Consider the following 19,954-nt stretch of genomic DNA (forward strand, 5'->3'; position numbering starts at 1 on the left):
TACACTTTGAACCTTTACACAGTTTAAATCGTCCTGTCTTCGGTGTTCATAGTGTACTCTTATTCGTGTACGCGTTGCGTACCTATTTTCTAACTCATCTGAGCAGTGGTGAGCACCAATGGTGAGCACATGTAACTATGCATGCCAATCCAACTGGAGGGAAAGGAAAGTGCCTATGTGCTTGAAGTTACTTTATTAGTTAAAAGACTGTTGTGATTCATTGAAATGTTGGTGTACTATCGTTTTCCTGGGCTTTCCCACTCATCCACAGAAGAATGTTTGAAAAAATTACAAAACATCTCTCCACATGTTACGAGAGTGCTAACAGAAACATGCTTTTACATCGACATGCACGATGGCTCGCGATTATCTGATAAAGACGAAGAGAAACTTTGTTGGATATTATCGGCTTCTTTTGATGAAGAAAACCTTGCTAAAAGTTCTTTTCTTTCTGGAACACTAGCCCAAAATTCATGTCAATTTACAATTTTGGAAATAGGCCCTCGGTTAAATTTTCAAACTTCTTGGTCGACAAATGCTGTGTCCGTATGCCATTCTATAGGGTTAGAGCAAGTCAAACGTATTGAGAAGTGTCTTAGATATTTGATAGAAGTGAAATATGAGGACAGTGCTGCTTCCAATCTTAATTGTAATTCTGAATTGAAGAAGTCATTTGCAAATGTCCTTCATGATCAAATGACCCAATTTGTTTATCAGGAACCACTGAAAACGTTTGATGTTAATATAAATCCAGATGAATTCTTTGAAGTAGATGTAATGTCTCGAGGCATATCAGCTTTGGAAGAGGTCAACCAGGATTTAGGCTTGGCCTTTGATCAATGGGATTTACATTATTACAACAAAGTGTTTACTGAAAAGTTAAAAAGAAATCCAACTAGTGTTGAATGCTTTGATTTGGCTCAGTCAAACAGTGAACATTCACGACATTGGTTTTTTAAAGGAAAGATGATAATTGATGGAAAAGAAATTGAGAAATCTATGATGGAAATAATTGAAAATACTGCTCTATTTTCAAATAATAATAGCATCATAAGATTATCAGATAACAGTAGGTATGTATTTAGAACAATATTTACTTTAAGGGTGTTTCTATATGTCAAACTATATTTGCAACTTTATTTAGCTCTAATTGTACAAGCACTAGGTACAGTAGCTGTTAGTTAGCTGTTATGTTTTCATATGCTTTATCAGGGTTTCCAAGTCAACCAGATCTTTTCTGAAGTTGAAAGAAATATTTTGTTATTCTGATATCTGTGTTTATTTTTCACATGTAGTGCTATTAAAGGTTTTAACGTTCCTGCAATATTTCCAAATGATACATCTGAAGCAAGTTCTCTGAAGTTGGAAGATTCATTACGTCACATTGTCTTTACAGCTGAAACTCATAACTTTCCTACTGGTAAAGAATAAAACATTTTGTGGACAAAGTTTGGTTTATCATGGTGCTTTGTATTGTTACATTTCTCTAGGTGTTGCACCATTTCCTGGTGCTACTACTGGGACAGGGGGGCGAATACGAGATGTACAAGCTGCAGGAACTGGTGCAAATGTTGTGGCTGGTACTGCTGGTTACTGTTTTGGAAACTTAAATATTCCAGGTTGTCTAATCAAATGAATGATTTGTGGACTGTTAAATATTGTAATATGTAACTAAACTAGTTGCCTATTTATGTTATTTGTAATTATATAGGATATAAATTACCTTGGGAATCAAATGATTGGATATATCCCACAAATTTTGCATCTGCTTTGGAAATAGCAGTTGAGGCAAGTAATGGTGCTTCAGATTATGGAAACAAGTTTGGTGAACCTGTTTTGGCAGGTTTTTCTCGTTCATTTGGTATGCTTCTACCAAATATGGAGCGAAGGGAATGGATCAAACCAATCATGTTTAGTGGTGGTATTGGATCAATTGATGAAAGGCATGTTATGAAAAAACCTTCTGAAATAGGTTGGTTGTATACTATTTTCACCACAATGCAGTTGTTTGCAGTGCTCTGTGCTTGCAAACATTATCTGTTTTTGTTCATATTCCAAAATTCTCTCCCATTGAAATTTTTATTTAAAAGGAATAATATACCAGAGATTTCACAATTTTCTTGGAACACTTTGCACTTCTCTGCCTTATTTGTAATCTAAGTCAATTATTGTGAGCACTGTATCATGTTTTGAAATCAAAAGACTAAAATTATTTGACCTTCAATTATTGTAACCTCTCAAAATTACTTTGTGTTAACATTTTTAACTTCAATTTGACATTTTACCTAACCTCTAAAATCCTTCATCACATTTACCTCTTAATCCTACTCACTTCCATGAACTCACTTCGAATTGCTTCCTTTCTTTTGTTTTCCTTTCTTGATTTTGTCCGGGACCTAAATTACGTCTTTCACTTTTCTACTTTTCGTCCATAAAAAATAAATCGTTGCACATTGTATTGTCTGGATAGTTAACTGTTTTCCATAGCCGGAAGTGACGATTGCCATATAATAAAATGACGTGATCAATGACGATGATCATGAGGATAAAGATGAAATATTATCAAAGTCATGCCGATTAAATTTGTTTTAAGGACATACATTGTTTTTTATACAATACAAATATACACAAAAGACGCTTGAGATACGTTTAAGACTGTGATTATTTGCAAGTTAATTTAAAATATACTGTTAACGCTAGATCTACAGAACAAATGTACAATGTAATCTCCTCTTTTTAGGTATGAGTGTTGTTAAAATTGGTGGTCCTATCTACCGTATTGGTGTTGGTGGTGGTTCTGCGTCATCCATACAAATACAAGGTGATAATTCAACTGATCTGGATTTTGGTGCTGTACAGAGAGGTGATGCTGAAATGGAACAGAAGTTGAATCGAGCTATTCGAGCTTGTGTCGAGATGAAAGAAAATAATCCAATCTGTAGCATTCATGATCAAGGAGCTGGAGGAAATGGTAAAAAATAATGACTTGAGTGGACGTTTCTTCATAGACATTGTTTTTATGGTTTTCAATTAAAATTACATTTCTAATTAAACATATCAAAATTTATATTCGTTTCCATCTAGGCAATGTTTTAAAAGAGCTAGTTGAACCAAATGGAGCGATTATTTATGCTAAAGCATTTAAGCTTGGTGATCCAACGATATCAACACTTGAACTTTGGGGAGCCGAGTACCAAGAGAGTAACGCATTACTTGTGAAAAAGAACATAATGAGTTACTTCGAAAGATTTGTGAAAGAGAAAAAGTTGATGTTTGTTTTGTCGGAACTATAACTGGTAAGTTGAATAGCACATTGTGGCAGACGTTTTAAAAAGTAGTGTTTTGTAAACAGTTTCGTGTACGATTTTTTGTGTGTTTTTAAAAAGTTTGGATCCCGAGTTTCAACCTTCATGTCTTAACACTTTGTCTTTAACTACATTTTCTGAGACCAGTGCAATACATCAAGTAGAGAAATACTGAAACATAACTAATTATTTCTTTCTTTCTTGAATGTTTTCTTGTGCAGGTGACGGTAAAATAGTGTTAAAAGATAATTGTGGGAGCGAGGGCAAAATAAACGGTAGCATGAATGGTTTTTCTCCTAAGAAAAAAAAGAAACGAGATCCTGTTGATATTGAACTTGATGTTGTGTTAGGTAAAATGCCCAGAAAGGTTAGTGAACGAATCATTTCATGTTTGTATTATCCTTCATACATCCCCATCAGTCATTACATGCTATCGTAGGAGTTCAAAATGAAACGTGTAAAAGTCACTTTGAAACCTTTGGAGCTTGATGCAACATTGACAGTCATAGAAGCTTTGGAGCGTGTTTTAAGGCTACCATCAGTTGCAAGCAAACGATATTTAACAAACAAGGTACAAAATTATCCTGCTGTACCTTAGGAGAAATCATTTGTTTCATTCGTAGTTAAACTTGAATCCATATCAAGTGTTTGCAAATACACTTTTGTCTATTAGCTGATTGACTCTTTTCAAAACATTCTTTACTTTTCTAACTTGCTTGTAAGGTTGATCGAAGCGTGACTGGCTTAGTTGCTCAACAGCAATGTGTTGGTCCTCTTCATACTCCAGTTGCTGATGTTGCTGTGACCTCACTAAGTTATCATGACACTGTTGGTGCTGCCACTGCTATTGGTGAACAACCAATTAAAATGCTTATCGATCCCTGCGCTGGTGCCCGTATGTCATTAGGTGAAGCTTTGACAAATTTGGTTTTTGCTCAAATTTCGGAATTGAAGGTAAGGCTTGAAAAGTAGGCGCACAGCGCGTACGTTATGGTAGCATAAAATGTATTCTCTCGCAAAATTTAAAACTGTGGAAAAAAGAAGCGGGAAATCTTTCTTATGCCTGGCGAAACATTCTTATAGGGACGTATTCTTTAAAAAAGAATTCTGTATGGCTTGTGCGTGGATTGCAAATAACTTGTATTCTTAAATGCTAACTTCCAAGACATTCGTCATAAAACGTTATCTGTGAACAGGTTACCCACAAAAATCTTGTGTCCTAGTGTGTTGGTTGGAAATTTACAAAAATCTATGTCCTAGTGTGTTGGCTACAATTTAAATATATGGTATTTAATTTGTAATATACGTAATTCATTTTATGCATAGTTTTAAGAAGTAGCTAGGATCATTGAGTACGAAGCAATTGATGAAATCATGATTTCACCTCATTTCGTCATTTTATAGGATGTGAAATGTAGTGCGAACTGGATGTGGCCAGCAAAACTCCCGGGTGAAGGTGCCGCATTATATGATGCTTGCAAGGCTGTTTGTGACGCCTTGACGAAATTAGGTGTTTCTATTGATGGTGGTAAAGATTCCTTAAGCATGGCTGCTAGACTTGGTGAAGAAACTGTTAAATCCCCAGGATCTCTAGTGGTCTCAGTATACGCTCCCTGTCCTGATATTAAAAACATTGTAACACCAGATATTAAGCATCATGATAGAAAAGGAGCTTTACTTTATGTAAAGTTAGATAAGCAGTATAGCCGACTTGGAGGGAGTGCACTGGCTCAGGTGTTTATGCAGGTTGGAGATGAATCTCCTGACCTCGATAATCTGGAGGTATTTTAACTGCTAAATATTTATCTTTGTTTATTTTAGCCTTTTAAAATAATTTGTGTAATCCTTTGGCAAAAAGTCTGGATAATTTGTAACTATTTTAGCCGGATACAAATGGTTTTTAAATGGTCACTGCAAGGTGATTGTGCTCATTTTTTGCATTTAGAAAAGATGAAGTTCTCACAACTTTTCAGTTAATAATGGCAATGTTTGTTGTTTCATCATACAACAAAACCCATTTTTTTATTTCACAGAAATTTTCCAAATGTTTCGCTGTAACACAAGATCTCATAGCCAAACGATTGATTATATCTGGTCACGATGTCAGCGATGGCGGTCTAGTAACCACACTACTGGAAATGGCATTTGCTGGAAACTGCGGTCTAAACATTAGTATCGACTCTAGTCACTTAACACAATGTAGCAAAGATGAAAATATTGCTTTAAATCTTCTTTTTGCTGAAGAACTTGGTTTTGTGCTTGAGGTATCTGAAAATAATGTAAACTGTATTTGTGAAGCTTACGTGAATGCTGATGTTGTTTGTGAGCAAATTGGTAGAACAACAACTGCTAATGATTCTGACGTCACCATTACAATTACAATTGATGATTGTGTTGTATTGGAGGAAAAGATGACGTCACTTCGAGATATTTGGGAAGATACCAGTTTCCAACTTGCACGATATCAATCTAATCCAAAGTGCGTGGATGTTGAACAGAAAAATCTCAGCAAGAGAAAAGCACCTCCATATTATTTATCTTTCATCCCTACAGAAACACCGCAAAGGTAAGGCATTAGATTTTTAAATAAGTGTGTGCAATTTTGTTGTCAAGGATAACTCTGGTAATATCTGTCGTGTATATTTTTCCATATTTAGAAATAAGAGTGAGAGAAACCCACCCAAAGTTGCCGTCATTCGTGAAGAAGGAAGCAATGGTGATCGTGAAATGTCTGCTTGTTTGATGCAAACTGGATTTGAAGCGTGGGATGTTAACATGAAGGATATTTGCTCTGGTCAGGTGACGTTAGAAAATTTTCAAGGTGTAGTTTTTGTGGGTGGTTTCAGTTTTGCTGATGTCTTGAGTTCTGCCAAAGGCTGGGCCGCAGTCTCGTTGTTTAATGAAAAATGTCAGAAAGAATTTTCTGCCTTTCTTAAACGGAAAGACACGTTTAGTCTTGGTGTTTGTAACGGCTGTCAGTTAATGGCAATCCTTGGTTGGGTAGGAAAAGATTTGATGGCGGATAGCGAGTATGAGCAGGGAACTTGTTTTACTCATAACGATTCAGAATGTTTTGAATCGCGTTTCGTTACCGTGAAGATTGAGGAAAGCGTCTCAATAATGCTCCGTGGTATGGAAGGATCGATCATGGGTGTTTGGGTATCACATGGAGAAGGAAAAGCACAATTTAAAAATGATCAGGTACTCGCTGATATCTTGCAACGTAATCTGGCTCCTATACGGTATGTTGATGACAATGGTAAAGTGACCATGGAATACCCCCTTAATCCTAATGGATCCCCTTGTGGTATTGCTGCCTTGTGTTCAGATGATGGCCGTCATCTTGCTTTAATGCCACACCCAGAGCGATGCACCAATCTCTGGCAGTGGGCGTGGATGCCTCAGGAATGGAGATCCTTAGAGTCTTCACCGTGGTTGAGAATGTTTCAAAATGCATACGAGTGGTGCATAAAAACATAATTTTAATTTTGAACACATATATCTGAAACATTTGAGAATGGCTGATATTTGAAACATTTCAAATTATTGCAATCATTGCGATAATATAATCTATTTTAGTGCACAATGTCAAAACCAAAATAATCGAATGACATTATTTATCCTCTTCACCCTGTTAGTAAGAATTGTCTTTTTCTCTTACTGACAGTCTATTATTTGTGTGACATTGATATTTTTCTTATAACCAGAACATTGAGATAGACTTCCTAGTGATTAAAAAATGATCATCTTGACTTTCGTTTACCTGAAGTTTTTATTAGATAGTACAGTTTTATGGAAAAATATATATTCCACTAATTCTTTTGGTTAATATTTGTTTAAAAACGTTCTTGGAGGAAACATTTATTATACTTTGGAAACTTACATTACTTTGTCATTCTTGAGTTATGGCCAAGTTGCAAATAAACATATTGTTGAACCCGTTCACTCAAGCCACACAAAAACACTCCAGTATAACGTGTTGAATAAGATGAAAAGAACTAAATATGCAACCCTTGCGTATCTATCTATGCTTACTGGATTTGCTACAATTATTGGGTAATCGTTTTTGTTAAATAATTTTGTCATATCGTTTCTATCGTTACGACTGCTATATTGACGTTGGTTCTTTCGCAAAATGAAACTTCCATTCTAAAGGTTGAGAAAATTGTGTTAGATGGAAGTATAAAAAGAGAAAATATTCGTTGAAACTGCGTTGTATTCCTGTGTCATTCATTAATGAAAGAAGTAAAATGGCCTTTTCACGGAAATGTTGCATTTTCCTTTGTTTATTCCCAAATGATCTATTATGAGTGGGCTGTTTGTTTCTGGTTGACGAATGTGAGCTTAATGAAAGGCTTGCCCAACTTTGTCACACTGATATTTCATAGACCAGATGAAGGATAAAGGTGTTGGCAAAACAACTCTGTATTATGTTGTGATAGTTTTACTTACATTCTTCATCAAGCTGTTGCCATTGGGCTTTGCATTATTGTCCTCTTTAGAATCTAGCCAATCACTATCAAGTTCCAACTTTTCTATATTGTACGTACCAGTTTCCTTGAAATAATATGGAAAATCACAACGATACGTGAATTTAAAAGTATTTAACATTACACAATATATTCTTACTGAATTATGGCACCCACCACATGTTCAAATTTTTTTCTCTTCTCAAATTTTCTGTTTTTCACTTACAAATATTCACGAGTGTATACTCCAACATTGCCCCAAACACAAATAGCAAGCATGTCAGTAAGTACCAGTCAATTGCCTTTACGTAACTAACGCGTGGTAACTCTGCTCTTGCATTTCCGCTTATCGTTACCATTGTTAGCGCTGTTGTGATCCCTAGTGCGACACGAGCTGGAACCGAGTCAGGTGGTATCCAAAACGAGATCCAACTTAGTGCAACAATGATGCATGATGGGATGTATGTCTCGATTATGAAAAATCCTATTCTACGCTTTAAGTGAAATGTTACTTTGAGAGAGGAAAAATTGCCTGCAAGGGATAATTTTCAGATAAACATATCTAGCATAAGATATGAATTATGGACTATAGGAATTCAAGTATACCAGAATTGTACGTGTTATTCTTTTCAGTAAGGACAAGGTCTATCATTTCGTATTGTAAGAAGCTAAGATCTCTAGGAATGACAACTTCAGATGTGTTATCCATTCTTCTGTTCCAAAAGTAGACTGCATCTTCTAGTTTGTAGCCGTCTTGTTGATGTCAAATAAATTTTAAATAAAGGAGAGAATCTCGTTAGCTTACGTGGATTTCATTATTTAGAGCGTTTATTTATTTATTTAGAAAATGCACAGTTCAAACAAAAGTCATATGCATCAATCGTTCATCAACCAAACTATTGCCCGCTTAACAGTATTTTGATACGTACTGATAAAATCAAAATGGGCTTTCGTCCACGGTTTTTTCTGAAACATTTAGTGGCTCTGCTAACGGACTTAATAAAATAAATGCATATTTTGTTTACTCACAACTTTCCAAATTCAATGCACAAGTTTGCTTGTCATGAGGATAATTATGAAATCGTAAACGACACGATGTGGTAACGGTTACCCTAACGCAACAACAAAAAATCACAATTGCTAATGCTGCTGTATTTACAGTATGCACAAATATAGTTTGGGAGGGGGGAGGGAGGAGTCACAGTAAGATTTTTTAATTGAGTCTCGAAATGAAGGCAGTGCAACTGCACTTTGCAGTTGCAGTATGTTTTTTTTTTGTTATGGTGCGGAAGAATATTAAATCATTCAGTTTCTCAACTTAATCCCTCAACTTGGTAGATACTGCGTTGAAGTGCGTTCATCGTACAATTAATTCATCTGCTGTTTTTTGTCGTATTAGCTTTCTAAATACAGCAATATGAATTATAAAGAGTTGAATGACTAAAACTTTTAAAGAAAGGCTCGTATCTTTGCGCATTTTTGGCGGATTGCTTTTGAGCCGCCATCACTAGGGAGTTTTAGCAGAGCCTACGAGTACGACTACGAGTACGATTTACGTCATTTTGGCGCGAAAACATTGTTGCGACAACAAAAACACGTACCGTCATCAATCTCAGTACGATGTTTTGTAAAAAATTCGTAGTCGCGACTACGATGTCTTTTTAAGCAAAGAAAGTAGGTATATGTCTTCATTCTGTAAGAAATTAGTTTACAGTACTATTTTCGAGCATCCAGGCTTTAATTTAGAACCCTTTTTGAGCGCAGATGTTCATTAAAAAGGAAAATATGACCTGCAAAACTTTCATGTATTTCGTACGCAAAGTGAAAGGTAAACAAACAATAAAATAGTACAAATATATCGTACATAAAACTTAAAATAGTGAAGATTTTTCAGTCTAAAGAGTCCTATATTCTTGTAAAACCAGTATTATCGATTCTTTGATATCATTATTGAAAAATAAAGCCGTAGCTACTTCGCAAACGTCGGTGTTTTACACAATAAAAAGGCTCGTTCTATTGTTTACAACTAAAGCAAAATTTTGACATAGCGACAACGACAACAAACTTCCTCGTGCCATTCTCTTACACGGTCAAATTTCGTACTCGTAGTCGTAGTCGTACTCTTGCTAAAACTCCCTACTAATCATGTTTCTACGGCAATGGTTTATCGCAATCTGAGTGATTTGTATGCCATGGCTTTTATGGCATTTAATCGTCGTTCATTTAAGAGCAAATTGTTATAGTTTGAACATTACCTCATACTAAAGAAAATTGATCCATTTACATTGATTTGTAATAAGTAATTGTCTGTTGTGACATCGTGAAAGTATGCTTTTTTGCTACCAATAAAATATGTGCTTGGAATCCATATTTCTTTCCAGATGTCACTGGTTAATGTTAACTTCTGGTTTTTATCGTCTGATTGAAATGCCAAACGCTCATCTGTCCAATATTGACGGAGATAAAAATCTACAGTGAAATCCTAAGAGCAGTAATGTGAAAATGTGTATAATGTTAGGAGTAGAAAAAATGGAGAAAGAGCACTAAGAAAGGAAAATCAAATTTACACCAAAAGGAAAAATGTTGAATGTGAATTTTTAAAGCCAATTTCGTGTTGGTGATAACTGATTGTTCGAGATTTACCATATTAGCTTCTTCAATCGTCCAGAAATTTGCAATAAGAATGTCCACATTTACAACAGTGGTTTTTTCTGTAAGCATACAAAATACATATTGAAAATCGATCAACAACCAAGACAGCATCGACTGAGTATGTATAAAGCAGGTCATATAACAGCAAATAGAGCAAGACGCCTGTCAGGCGTTCACTTGGGATAGTCAAGAACAGTGTTTGATATTTGCGTATTATATTACTTGTCAAATAGCACAAGGAAATTCACGACAATAGAATCTCACAGGTGACAATACATTACTTACAAGTAAGAAAATCGTGTTTCATTATACGTGTGATTAGTGACACTCGCGCGTTAAACGATCAAAGAAAAATTTTGATTGGTTAAAGGACTTCCTGTCGGTCACGCGTGATTTATGTAACCTCGCGACAGAACAGAAAAGTGAGGAAATCCGAATTTTAAACTCGGGCTTACCTTAGGAAAGCTTACCTTACCTTAATAACGCAAAGTTTAGCTACATTTCTGGCACTTACCAAAAATAGATGGTCGGATTCTTTTGTCGTAATTACGTAATAATGCATTTAGGCAAGTTGTTGCGTTCATGTTAGCTCCAGATTTCCTGGAAAATAGATTAAATTGAGCAATATTATCGCCATTTTCAGTTTTTAGTTGAATAAAAATATTTTTTGCGTTGCCTGTTTTTTTGTAATTACTAATTTGATACCATCCCCCCCCTTGCTGTTTTTGTTGTATGAACAATGAATTTTTATCATGCAACAACAGCAGGACCATAACAAGGACAATAACAAAATAATCCACATGCAGTACTCAACCAACGTACAAGCCGAGAAGCAAAGATCTTTGATCAGTATCACTGAATGAGCTAAAGCATGTTGCTGACTGCTCAGTGATAATTTGATTTTGTTATCTAAATCAAACTGTTTCATCAGAAATGAGAGTGCCAATCCAATAATATATCTGGTAATTTAGCGATCAAAGATCACAGTCACGGGCAACAATGCATGTGCATAGTTCTTTTTTTTTCTTTATTTTATTCTGATTTTCATACATAGATTTTTTATTACTGAGTTCAATTTAACATTTACCCCTTTTCGGAGAATCTTTCCCAACTTATTATTTGTCGAAAGGCATCAGTAAAATATATAACTAATGCTAGATATATGATTTTGGGGCTTGCATGCCTATACAACTGTTCTTAAGGTCTGTTGCAGAGCTTGGGAAACTGGCATTACTTTGGATTATATTATTGTTCAGTTATTTTGTTCTTATCAAGTTACTTATTTCGGGAAGATATGTATGAAATTTTGAGGGTTTTTACAGAGGGATGTTCTGTCCTGTAGTTTTGATAAAAACTCGAAAGTAAACGAACGTCAACCTGTTTCACCTGCAAGAATGATTATAGACACCTCATGGACAAAGTAGTTTTTATCGAATTATAAAATCACTCAATCATATTTGTCTTAAAAGAAACATCAGCTGAGCTTAACAAGGCAAAAACATTAACTTGTAAACTTACCTTAAATCACATTTTCCATATCCACTATGCGCAAAATACAACAGCCATAACAGAACTTTGAACGAAGAATTTCTATATCTATTTGACTTCATTATTTATCTATAACATTAAGATATGTTTTACATTTATACGTCATTAAGATTATTGAGCAGCAAATTCTAGTCAGTAAAAAAGAAGTGTGCACGTACGTTTGCCACATATGATATCTATAATGTTCCCTAACAATGAAGAAAATTAATTAAATATTTAAGATTGTCTGACCAAACAAACCAAGTAATTGCTATTCTGTGAATTATAGAAAACATTTGTGAAATGTGATGACATCTTTAGACGAACCGAAATTTTCTTTGTCATCTGTATTGCACAAGTTTGTGTGTGTGTGTGATCGACCAATTTGTCATATTGATCTTATTCAAGTAGCTACAAACTATTGTTATGTAAATATATTTTAATTATTAATCGCATATGTAACGATATGTTATTATTTTTTTCGCCATATCGAGATTTTCTAGCTAATAGTTTCAATTAGATATAATTCCAGTTTGCTATTGAACGGTTGAGAGAAAAAGCATGATTGAATAACAATAAACTAATCTTCAACGATCTAATTTGTTACACTTGTTCCTTCATTTTTCGTCATCTAAGGTTCATCTTAAACTGACTTCGTTATTTGGGTAAACTTGTGGTTAAGCATTTTCTACACGATGTTATTCAGATTTCTCATTACTCTTTAATAAACACATATTTATTGCCGTTATTTTTTGTTTTAGAACACAATTCATGAATAAGTCTCGGGTTAGGGGAAATTGTCATAAAGTTATAGGAATTTTATCTTATATTGTCGACTTTCTTAGCGCTAGTTTCAGAGCCAAGAGAAAATGAAAATGACTCTGAAGACATAACCATGCTAGGTTGTCAAAACGTCAGTTAACACTAGCACCAACAATCCATTACAGAATTGCACTAATTTGAGTAATCAACACATACAAACATGTGACGATACTTCTGAGTTAAAACCATTAATCAAAAGCAAAAAAATATTTATTATAACGTATATATGTTAGATTTGTGTAGTTATAGCTTTGTCAAAAAAGGCTTTTTGACCATATTTTAAAACAGCTGAGAAAATCCATATCACACTGCATTGATGGATTTAATAATATTTCTAAACTGGGTAACCGTCTTCTAGCATACTTCCTGACGAGATCAATAAAACAGTGCATACATTTTAAGTCAATTTTTAGATCATTAGCTTTATTTATTTTTTTCAAAATCTATTATTTTTGCTTTCAGTCAACAGAGAAAATTTGCATGGCATGACTAAATAAACGATCTGTCTACGCTACTCTGTTAATAAAAATGAATAGAGATTATTAAATTATCGCTACATCGGTGCTTTTCATAATGGAAAATCTTATGATAGGTTATCTTGATATTATCTAATCGCTCATAGCTATAAGCTTCAAATTTTCGTCATAGTTGAGCAGTAAAATATGAAGGCAGTATTTAAGTATAGCGTAGACAATTAAATATATTAAAATACAATACACAGCATTTTCAATTTCAGCAAAACAGAACGATTTAATGAAAACAGAATAGTTAAAATTTTTTTTATCAAATAAAATCTTTGATGAAGTTGATGAAGTTAATGTGACTTTTTCTCTATTCTGGACTATACTATTATGTAAGTCAATCAATAACCAAAACTATTTCAACTTTCAAACAGTTTTTTAACATACCGTTTTGCTAGAATTGTAATACCACATTTTTATGTTCTTTCTCTCTATCACCATAGTGTAGTCTATTGTGTTGCATCTACTTCAACTCTAATGCTATGGACTATAGCATTTGCTGCAATGAAATTTGGCATATAGCCATGCAGCTATAGACAACGGTTAATTCTACGACTAAAAATTAGCTACCAATGGTAAAAGCATTAGAAAATAATCCAAAATATTTGTTCTCTTGTTGTTGAGACAGTTATGTCGCTCGGTCTTTGATCATTGACGTTTATGAAACAGACTATGCCGCATTTTTATATAGATTTCTAATATTATAGTTTGACTTAACTTTAGAGTTTCTATTCAAATAATAGTTTATATATCTACGTACACAATAAAGACATAGCTACTGACTTCTGAAGATTTCAAAACTTCAGTTCTCTAGCTCTAGCAATTTTATCGTTTCATAAGATAACAGATTCAAATGCTGAACTCCAAAGCAGCATGTCAGACAAAGCAATTGTTTATTATTTATATAATTACATTAACATGTGTGCACAAACCTTTCAGTTAATGTTTCACAAATACACCAAAGTTGCTTTCTGAGTTATATGCTCTTTTCATCTTCAACCTTTATTTATATATCTGTTTAAAAAATAACATGCTAATTAAATTACCATGTTACAATAGAACTAGATATAAATATTAGTTAACTTTGGGGTAATCTTCCTGCCCATTCTATAGTGCTAAGCAACTGTTTCTTTCACAAATTAAACCTGACAGTCAGCCACGTAATACGTGCTTGATAAATTTACGTGCGTGATTATCTAAATCTAAAAGAAATCTGTTTTCAGTTTATGGACTAGAAACTCGACAAAAACGCTTAAAATGACGAAAAAAGATACTTTGCCATAACTATATAACACAGGACCAATTTTTACGAAGCAAGTCTTTCCTATTACGCAGTAAATTTCAGGGGGCAAAAATCACCCCAAATTGTGGTAATTTTTACCCCTGTCAGTGAGAAAAACGAATGTGGGGTAATAATTACCCCTATTTCAAGGGTAATTCCAAATCAAGGTATAACAATTTACCCATTTAATAGGGTAATGAAAAAGACTAAAACAATTGCCCGGTTTTTGGTGTTCTGGGGTAATAATTACACCAAAATATGGGAGAATTTCTTTACCTTTAAGACGGGGTAGACAAAAAATGGGGTAAATCAAAGTAGGGAGTAAAAATTAATACCTACGTCTGGGGTAAAAATTGCCCCCAACGTTTGAGGCAATTTTTACCCCAGACGTCTTGGGTAAAACTACAATTGATAAATCAAATATGGCAGATTTTCAAGGAGTGAGCGTAGCGATGCATTCTTATAATTGAGTTAAAATTATTATTTTCAAAGAGCAGGAAGAAGTTTATTTTGGATGTAGTTGAGAGATTTGTGCACAAACATACAGTTGAAAGAGGCTTCAAAATAAAAAGTAATCGCTGCGAACTAGGGTCGGCCAGATTTCTATTGAAATCAATTGCGATTACAGATTACAACATATCAGCATACATATCTAACTAACCCGAACCAATTCCTCCTCTCCCATCACCAACTTCTATTATCCATGGGTATTGTTGTAAATTGAATCAATCACTCCATTTACCATAATAAAATACAATATATGGAGACCAGTTCCACGTGACTGGTAGTGATTTTTATGAAGATTTTTCTCATTCATATCATATGGACTGGGAAAATCGTGGAGTTAACTATACTACTAGATCATGATTGTAAAGTACTTTTTCTTGTCAAGGGTAACATACTTTTATATTTCAAGAGCTAGCATCATTAACTTTACAAAACCTGAGGATATGCACGAAATTGGTTTTCAAAACTTGAATTTTGAACCAAATGGCCGGTTTTCTTGTTAAAATTACAACGCTCGGGTGATATATTACAAGAACTGCATCGTCTTCTTAGATTTGTCATACAAAAAACAATGACCGTGATGATTGTTTTGGGCTATTTTCTATTTATGCCTACAAGAAACAATACCTGTATTTGAAATGTTTTGCAACACTGTTTGAATTCAGTAAACATTCATTTTATATCATTTTCTCAAAATATTTTAACAGTTATAAAGTTGAATTCTAAACAATACAAAGTGAAAGAGGGGTGCAAAATTCCCCAACGCTATATTAATCTACATAGGACTTAATCCAAAGCAATTTATGATTTGTGTTTAATAGAGTATACTTTCTAAGAACATCTCTCCACCATGGTATAATAGTGACAGAAATTAACAAAAAAGTTTGAAATCAGCTTGGCGATATCGAAAGAAGAAACTGAAATTTTGACAAAAACTAAAGCACCCTCTCCACCCACCTTGAAAATCATCCTGACTCCATTGTTGAATGTAAAACGGTTTGGAACGGGTTTTTGCTGTAAAAATGTTTTTTGAAGTAAAAACAATCAAGCATAAATTGCAAAGAAGCAAATTTTAAATGAACACGAAAGTTGATAGTTATTTTTTAAATTTAGTCTTTTCACAGGGTTTGACAATGTATTTAACTTGCTCTAATCCTCAAATTTTTGTTAAAAAGTCGAGTTTTTCGGAAATTTACAGAGCCAAATAGATCTTTAGATATGATTATAAGGAAATTTTCAAGAGTTGAATGCAAAGTCTGACAATGATAAGATTTTAGAAAGAAAAAAGAAAGTTAACAAACACTTTAAAAACAAAAAGATTTCTACGTATAACTGGGATACTTATAAATAAATAACATGGCTATTTCTGACCATAATTAAACTGTTAAATTTGTGATAATTGGCCCCATCAAAGGTTTCTTTCTGTGCTTTCAATCCCACAAAGAATACAGAAATAACTACATACAATAACAAATTAATACATATATTATTACAAATATACAATATGTTAGTGTAAATGTTGTTGTTTCAAGTCCCATAATGCATTAAGAGACACATGAAGATTTTTTACAGTCATTTTAATCAAATGACAACCACTTAATTTCACCAGAGGTAAGCAGTCTTTCTGATTCAATATTTTCCAAATGATATACTTGTTTTCTTACGTATTCAACAAACTTTGCAAGGTTTGAAGCATTAGTATCTTTCTTGTTATGAAACATATTTCTCCATATTGATGCTGCCAAAACACAATCATGAGATAAAAGCCCTTCATCATAGGCTAAGATTAGGCCGTAAAATTCCTGCATTAGTTCTTTCAAGTTCTTTTTTCGCACACTGGGATCAACAACCTATAAACAATTAAAACAAAAATTGAATTGTCATGAAATTTGTGTATGAATGTTTCATATTTTACAGGTTTCTTGTTTCTGTATTCATATAGTGATGACAAACATACCCCCAAAACTTTCATTCTTTCTTCTACATCTTCCCAAAAAATCTGCACCATTCGTCTGTACATATATCGTCCATCTTTACCTTCAGGCTTGAGCCGAACCAAACACATCCAAACATGCAGTTGATTGATAAGAAACCACGACTGAAATGTGTCGGGCATTCCGGCTGCATCATAAAATTTTTCAAACTCTACGTCTTCAACACAACATTCATACATAACTTTGGCACTTCGCGTTAAAATTGCTTTTCTGGAATAAAACCCACCAAGCCAACCAAGCATCTTTAAAGCCTTTCTCCCGAAACTTTCATCGTGTTTGATTGACGTACTGGATGGTATATTGGAAACGTTGCGCAAGATAAAAGGACCACACGATGAAGGTCCTCCCCTACAAAGTGTGCTAGGCTGACACGTGCAAGCTAAAATTCTTGCAATGGGAAGATGAACACAATCGATTTTACATGAAATTCTTTGCAAAGAAATCATTTTAAGCGAATAAAATAAACGAAGAATCTAAAAATGACATCTTGTTGTAAGCACACATTACATAAAAAAGATCTGGTTACGCAACTATCACAGTAATGTAAAAATGTAAACCCATCATCGACGATGTATCGTTCGTATACGTAAAGTAATCGTGACATACTCGTTCGTTAACACCCGTCACACCCCGGCCGCGCGAAACTCAAAAGCAAAAACGCGAACAAAATGGCATCAACGTCAAGTTCTTGTTGCTCTGGCTTCTGTAGGGGATTATTATAAACAATGGAAAAGGAAATAGAAACCGATTACTCCAATAAATGGAGTACTAACCATGAGCATATGCTGAAAAATGTATTTGAAAACAGATTCAAACTTTCTGATGGATTTTGGACCGATTTGTTTCACAGTAGTTGCCCAGAAGGTAGAATATGCTAATTTTTTGTTTGTATAACGTTGTTTTACTTCATACTTTGACTTATTCATAACCAAAACCTAAACTGGTGCAGTTGCTACATGCCACGTAATTGACGCCATCTCCATCACACCTGCTATCAAAGACATGTGTTTATAACCTAAATAAAATTGTTTGATACCCCATCCCTATATTTGCACTTTGCACTTTAATTCTGTAGGTATTGTTTGAATGAAACAAAAGATCTGTCAGATTGTTAATTATATATAGTAATATTTTTAAAAATACAAATTAAAACCAATTTTGAAAATAGATGTTAAGTTATCCGCATGCCTGTTAAAGACCTTTTTAGGAATTACAGTTTCATTTGATGATTTGATGTATTTTTTCATGATTGATTGATTTTCATATGTTATATGTCATTAATTTTTTTTCATTCAAAGTACTGGGAGAAGTGAATGAAAAGCTGAAAAATGGAGACAGCTTATGTGAAAAAGACTTCTTTAGGGGATCCCAAAGTTGCAACCAGAAGGAATTTTCAAATAAAATCAAAACACCAGTCACCAAAAATCAATCCAACATTTCAAATGACTCTCCTTCTTTATTTTCTCCATCACCACATATTGTCCGTCAAGGTGAGAAATTCATCAATAAGTCCTGTTGTGATGTTGCATAAGTATATTGTGTAGTTTTCAATGTACTACAAACTAGATGCAGTTTTCAATGTACATACTAGCTTGCTTCTCATTTAATTTGTAGCACCATCAACCTCAACTCCAATTCCTGGAAAATTTGTTAATTTTATTCAATCCACAAGAACCCCTAAGTCACGACACATAAGTGCTCAATTGAATACATCCCTTGATAAAATACAGAATCTTACACCATTTAATCACCAAGCAAAGAGCCCCAAGGTATATATTTATCATCTATTAATAAGTATCTAAAATATTTATGTTTGCAAAATTGACCTTTTTTGTTATGTACATACATGTTTATTACTATATTGTTGTATATGTAAAGTATAATTGTCTTATTTTTAACATTTAAATTTAGTTTTCAGCTCACCTTTCAATGGATCCTATTGAACAAATGAATTTTTCTTGGAGCAGCTCTCTTGCTACGCCACCTTTACTTCTGGTTTTAAATGCCATTCTGTTAAATTGAATACAAGCAAAGAAAAAGAATGTGTTTCACATGGTAAGTTTTTTTTAACAAAGAATTTTATTTACCTGAACATAATAAAAGAGGACATGGAGAGTGTTGATTTTTTACATGCTTGACATTCAAATGTACACATTTTGGTATCATTAAGTTGGATTTTAGATATTTCCGATATTTTTCCTAAAATAATTCGAAGCATGGAACAGAGCTCTCTGGTAGCTTTATTTTTCAATCAATGAACATTACATCATAACTTTACTCTATACATGAATTAAGATGGGTTTCACTTTAGTGATTTTCTTCAATGTCCTACTTTGAATGTGGCATCCTAAACTGCTTAGTTGGAGGAACTTTCTTGTGTTCTTACCAATGTTCTAACACACAGTTTCCATTGTCCACTAGTACAGCTCATTCATTTTTAGAGAAATCTATGATTGTAAATCACGAAAACTTGCAAAACAAAGAAGATGCTGTAAAAGGCGACAGTTCATCAAATAGAAAAAGAAAAGTATGTATGTTTAAAAGATCTTTTTTTAAGAAGAACTGTTTTTAAAGCTTTCTGCATTCTTTTAGAATTCTTTTAGAATTGTTTGGTTAGTGTTCTGGTTTTAAACAGTTCTTTTAAGAACTATTTCGTTTTATTTTGACTTTTACTATGGTATTTTCTTTTTCTAAAACAATTTTTAAATTTGTCACCAAGGCATGGTTTCTATTTTTACAATTGAATTTCTATACGTAACTATATTTCTACAATATGGGACTGCGCATAGAAAAGACATTCTACTTTTCAATAAAATATGGTTATGTAAAAATACTGAAGATTAGCAATAAAGATTTATTTTTCATTTCATGACGC

General features: G+C 33.7%; 3 protein-coding genes and 1 long non-coding RNA gene across 4 annotated transcripts; 1 reads left to right on the forward strand and 3 right to left on the reverse strand.

Annotated features, from left to right (window-relative positions):
- The first annotated feature begins 46 nt into the window (after window positions 1-46).
- On the forward strand, window positions 47-7,057 carry LOC124445323 (phosphoribosylformylglycinamidine synthase-like). Its single transcript, XM_046996044.1, is given in 13 exon segments — window positions 47-1,073; window positions 1,296-1,420; window positions 1,491-1,619; window positions 1,712-1,972; window positions 2,741-2,971; window positions 3,085-3,219; window positions 3,222-3,296; window positions 3,527-3,672; window positions 3,745-3,876; window positions 4,029-4,259; window positions 4,710-5,087; window positions 5,339-5,871; window positions 5,963-7,057. Coding segments are annotated over 13 exon segments (4,047 nt in total). The 5' UTR covers window positions 47-225; the 3' UTR covers window positions 6,786-7,057.
- On the reverse strand, window positions 1,112-1,790 carry LOC124445328. The gene is made up of 2 exons (XR_006948115.1): window positions 1,724-1,790; window positions 1,112-1,417 (listed from the first exon to the last, which is right to left on the reverse strand). It is a non-coding gene; the product is annotated as an uncharacterized LOC124445328 (long non-coding RNA).
- Window positions 2,583-13,884, reverse strand: LOC124445325 (gamma-aminobutyric acid receptor subunit beta-like). Its single transcript, XM_046996046.1, has 11 exons — window positions 13,684-13,884; window positions 12,133-12,162; window positions 11,945-12,043; window positions 10,941-11,026; window positions 10,418-10,485; window positions 10,030-10,256; window positions 8,804-8,886; window positions 8,381-8,527; window positions 7,952-8,306; window positions 7,758-7,862; window positions 2,583-2,959 (listed from the first exon to the last, which is right to left on the reverse strand). The coding sequence occupies exons 3-9, from the start codon at window positions 12,034-12,036 to the stop codon at window positions 7,993-7,995; spliced, it is 1,017 nt and encodes a 338-aa protein (XP_046852002.1). The 5' UTR covers window positions 12,037-12,043; window positions 12,133-12,162; window positions 13,684-13,884; the 3' UTR covers window positions 2,583-2,959; window positions 7,758-7,862; window positions 7,952-7,992.
- Window positions 13,885-16,388: 2,504 nt separating this feature from the next.
- On the reverse strand, window positions 16,389-17,608 carry LOC124445326 (ubiquinol-cytochrome-c reductase complex assembly factor 1-like). The gene is made up of 2 exons (XM_046996047.1): window positions 17,043-17,608; window positions 16,389-16,935 (listed from the first exon to the last, which is right to left on the reverse strand). Exons 1-2 carry the CDS (start codon window positions 17,523-17,525, stop codon window positions 16,663-16,665), a joined length of 756 nt encoding a protein of 251 aa, XP_046852003.1. The 5' UTR covers window positions 17,526-17,608; the 3' UTR covers window positions 16,389-16,662.
- Between the last annotated feature and the right edge of the window lie 2,346 nt (window positions 17,609-19,954).

Source organism: Xenia sp. Carnegie-2017, unplaced genomic scaffold (genome assembly GCF_021976095.1).
Source record: "Xenia sp. Carnegie-2017 unplaced genomic scaffold, XeniaSp_v1 HiC_scaffold_22, whole genome shotgun sequence".
Lineage (NCBI taxonomy): Eukaryota > Metazoa > Cnidaria > Anthozoa > Malacalcyonacea > Xeniidae > Xenia > Xenia sp. Carnegie-2017.

What these genes read in the sequence shown, in the direction of transcription:
- LOC124445326 (XM_046996047.1), bottom strand. Translation starts at nt 17,525, where the DNA reads ATGATTTCTTTGCAAAGAATTTCATGTAAAATCGATTGTGTTCATCTT. An exon ending in AAAGAATGAAAGTTTTGGGG is followed by an intron (nt 16,936 to 17,042) that starts GTATGTTTGTCA and finishes AATTGTTTATAG; the next exon opens with GTTGTTGATCCCAGTGTGCG.
- LOC124445325 (XM_046996046.1), bottom strand. Translation starts at nt 12,036, where the DNA reads ATGAAGTCAAATAGATATAGAAATTCTTCGTTCAAAGTTCTGTTATGG. An exon ending in CGATTGAAGAAGCTAATATG is followed by an intron (nt 10,257 to 10,417) that starts GTAAATCTCGAA and finishes TACTGCTCTTAG; the next exon opens with GATTTCACTGTAGATTTTTA. An exon ending in TGCATTGAATTTGGAAAGTT is followed by an intron (nt 8,528 to 8,803) that starts GTGAGTAAACAA and finishes GACATCAACAAG; the next exon opens with ACGGCTACAAACTAGAAGAT.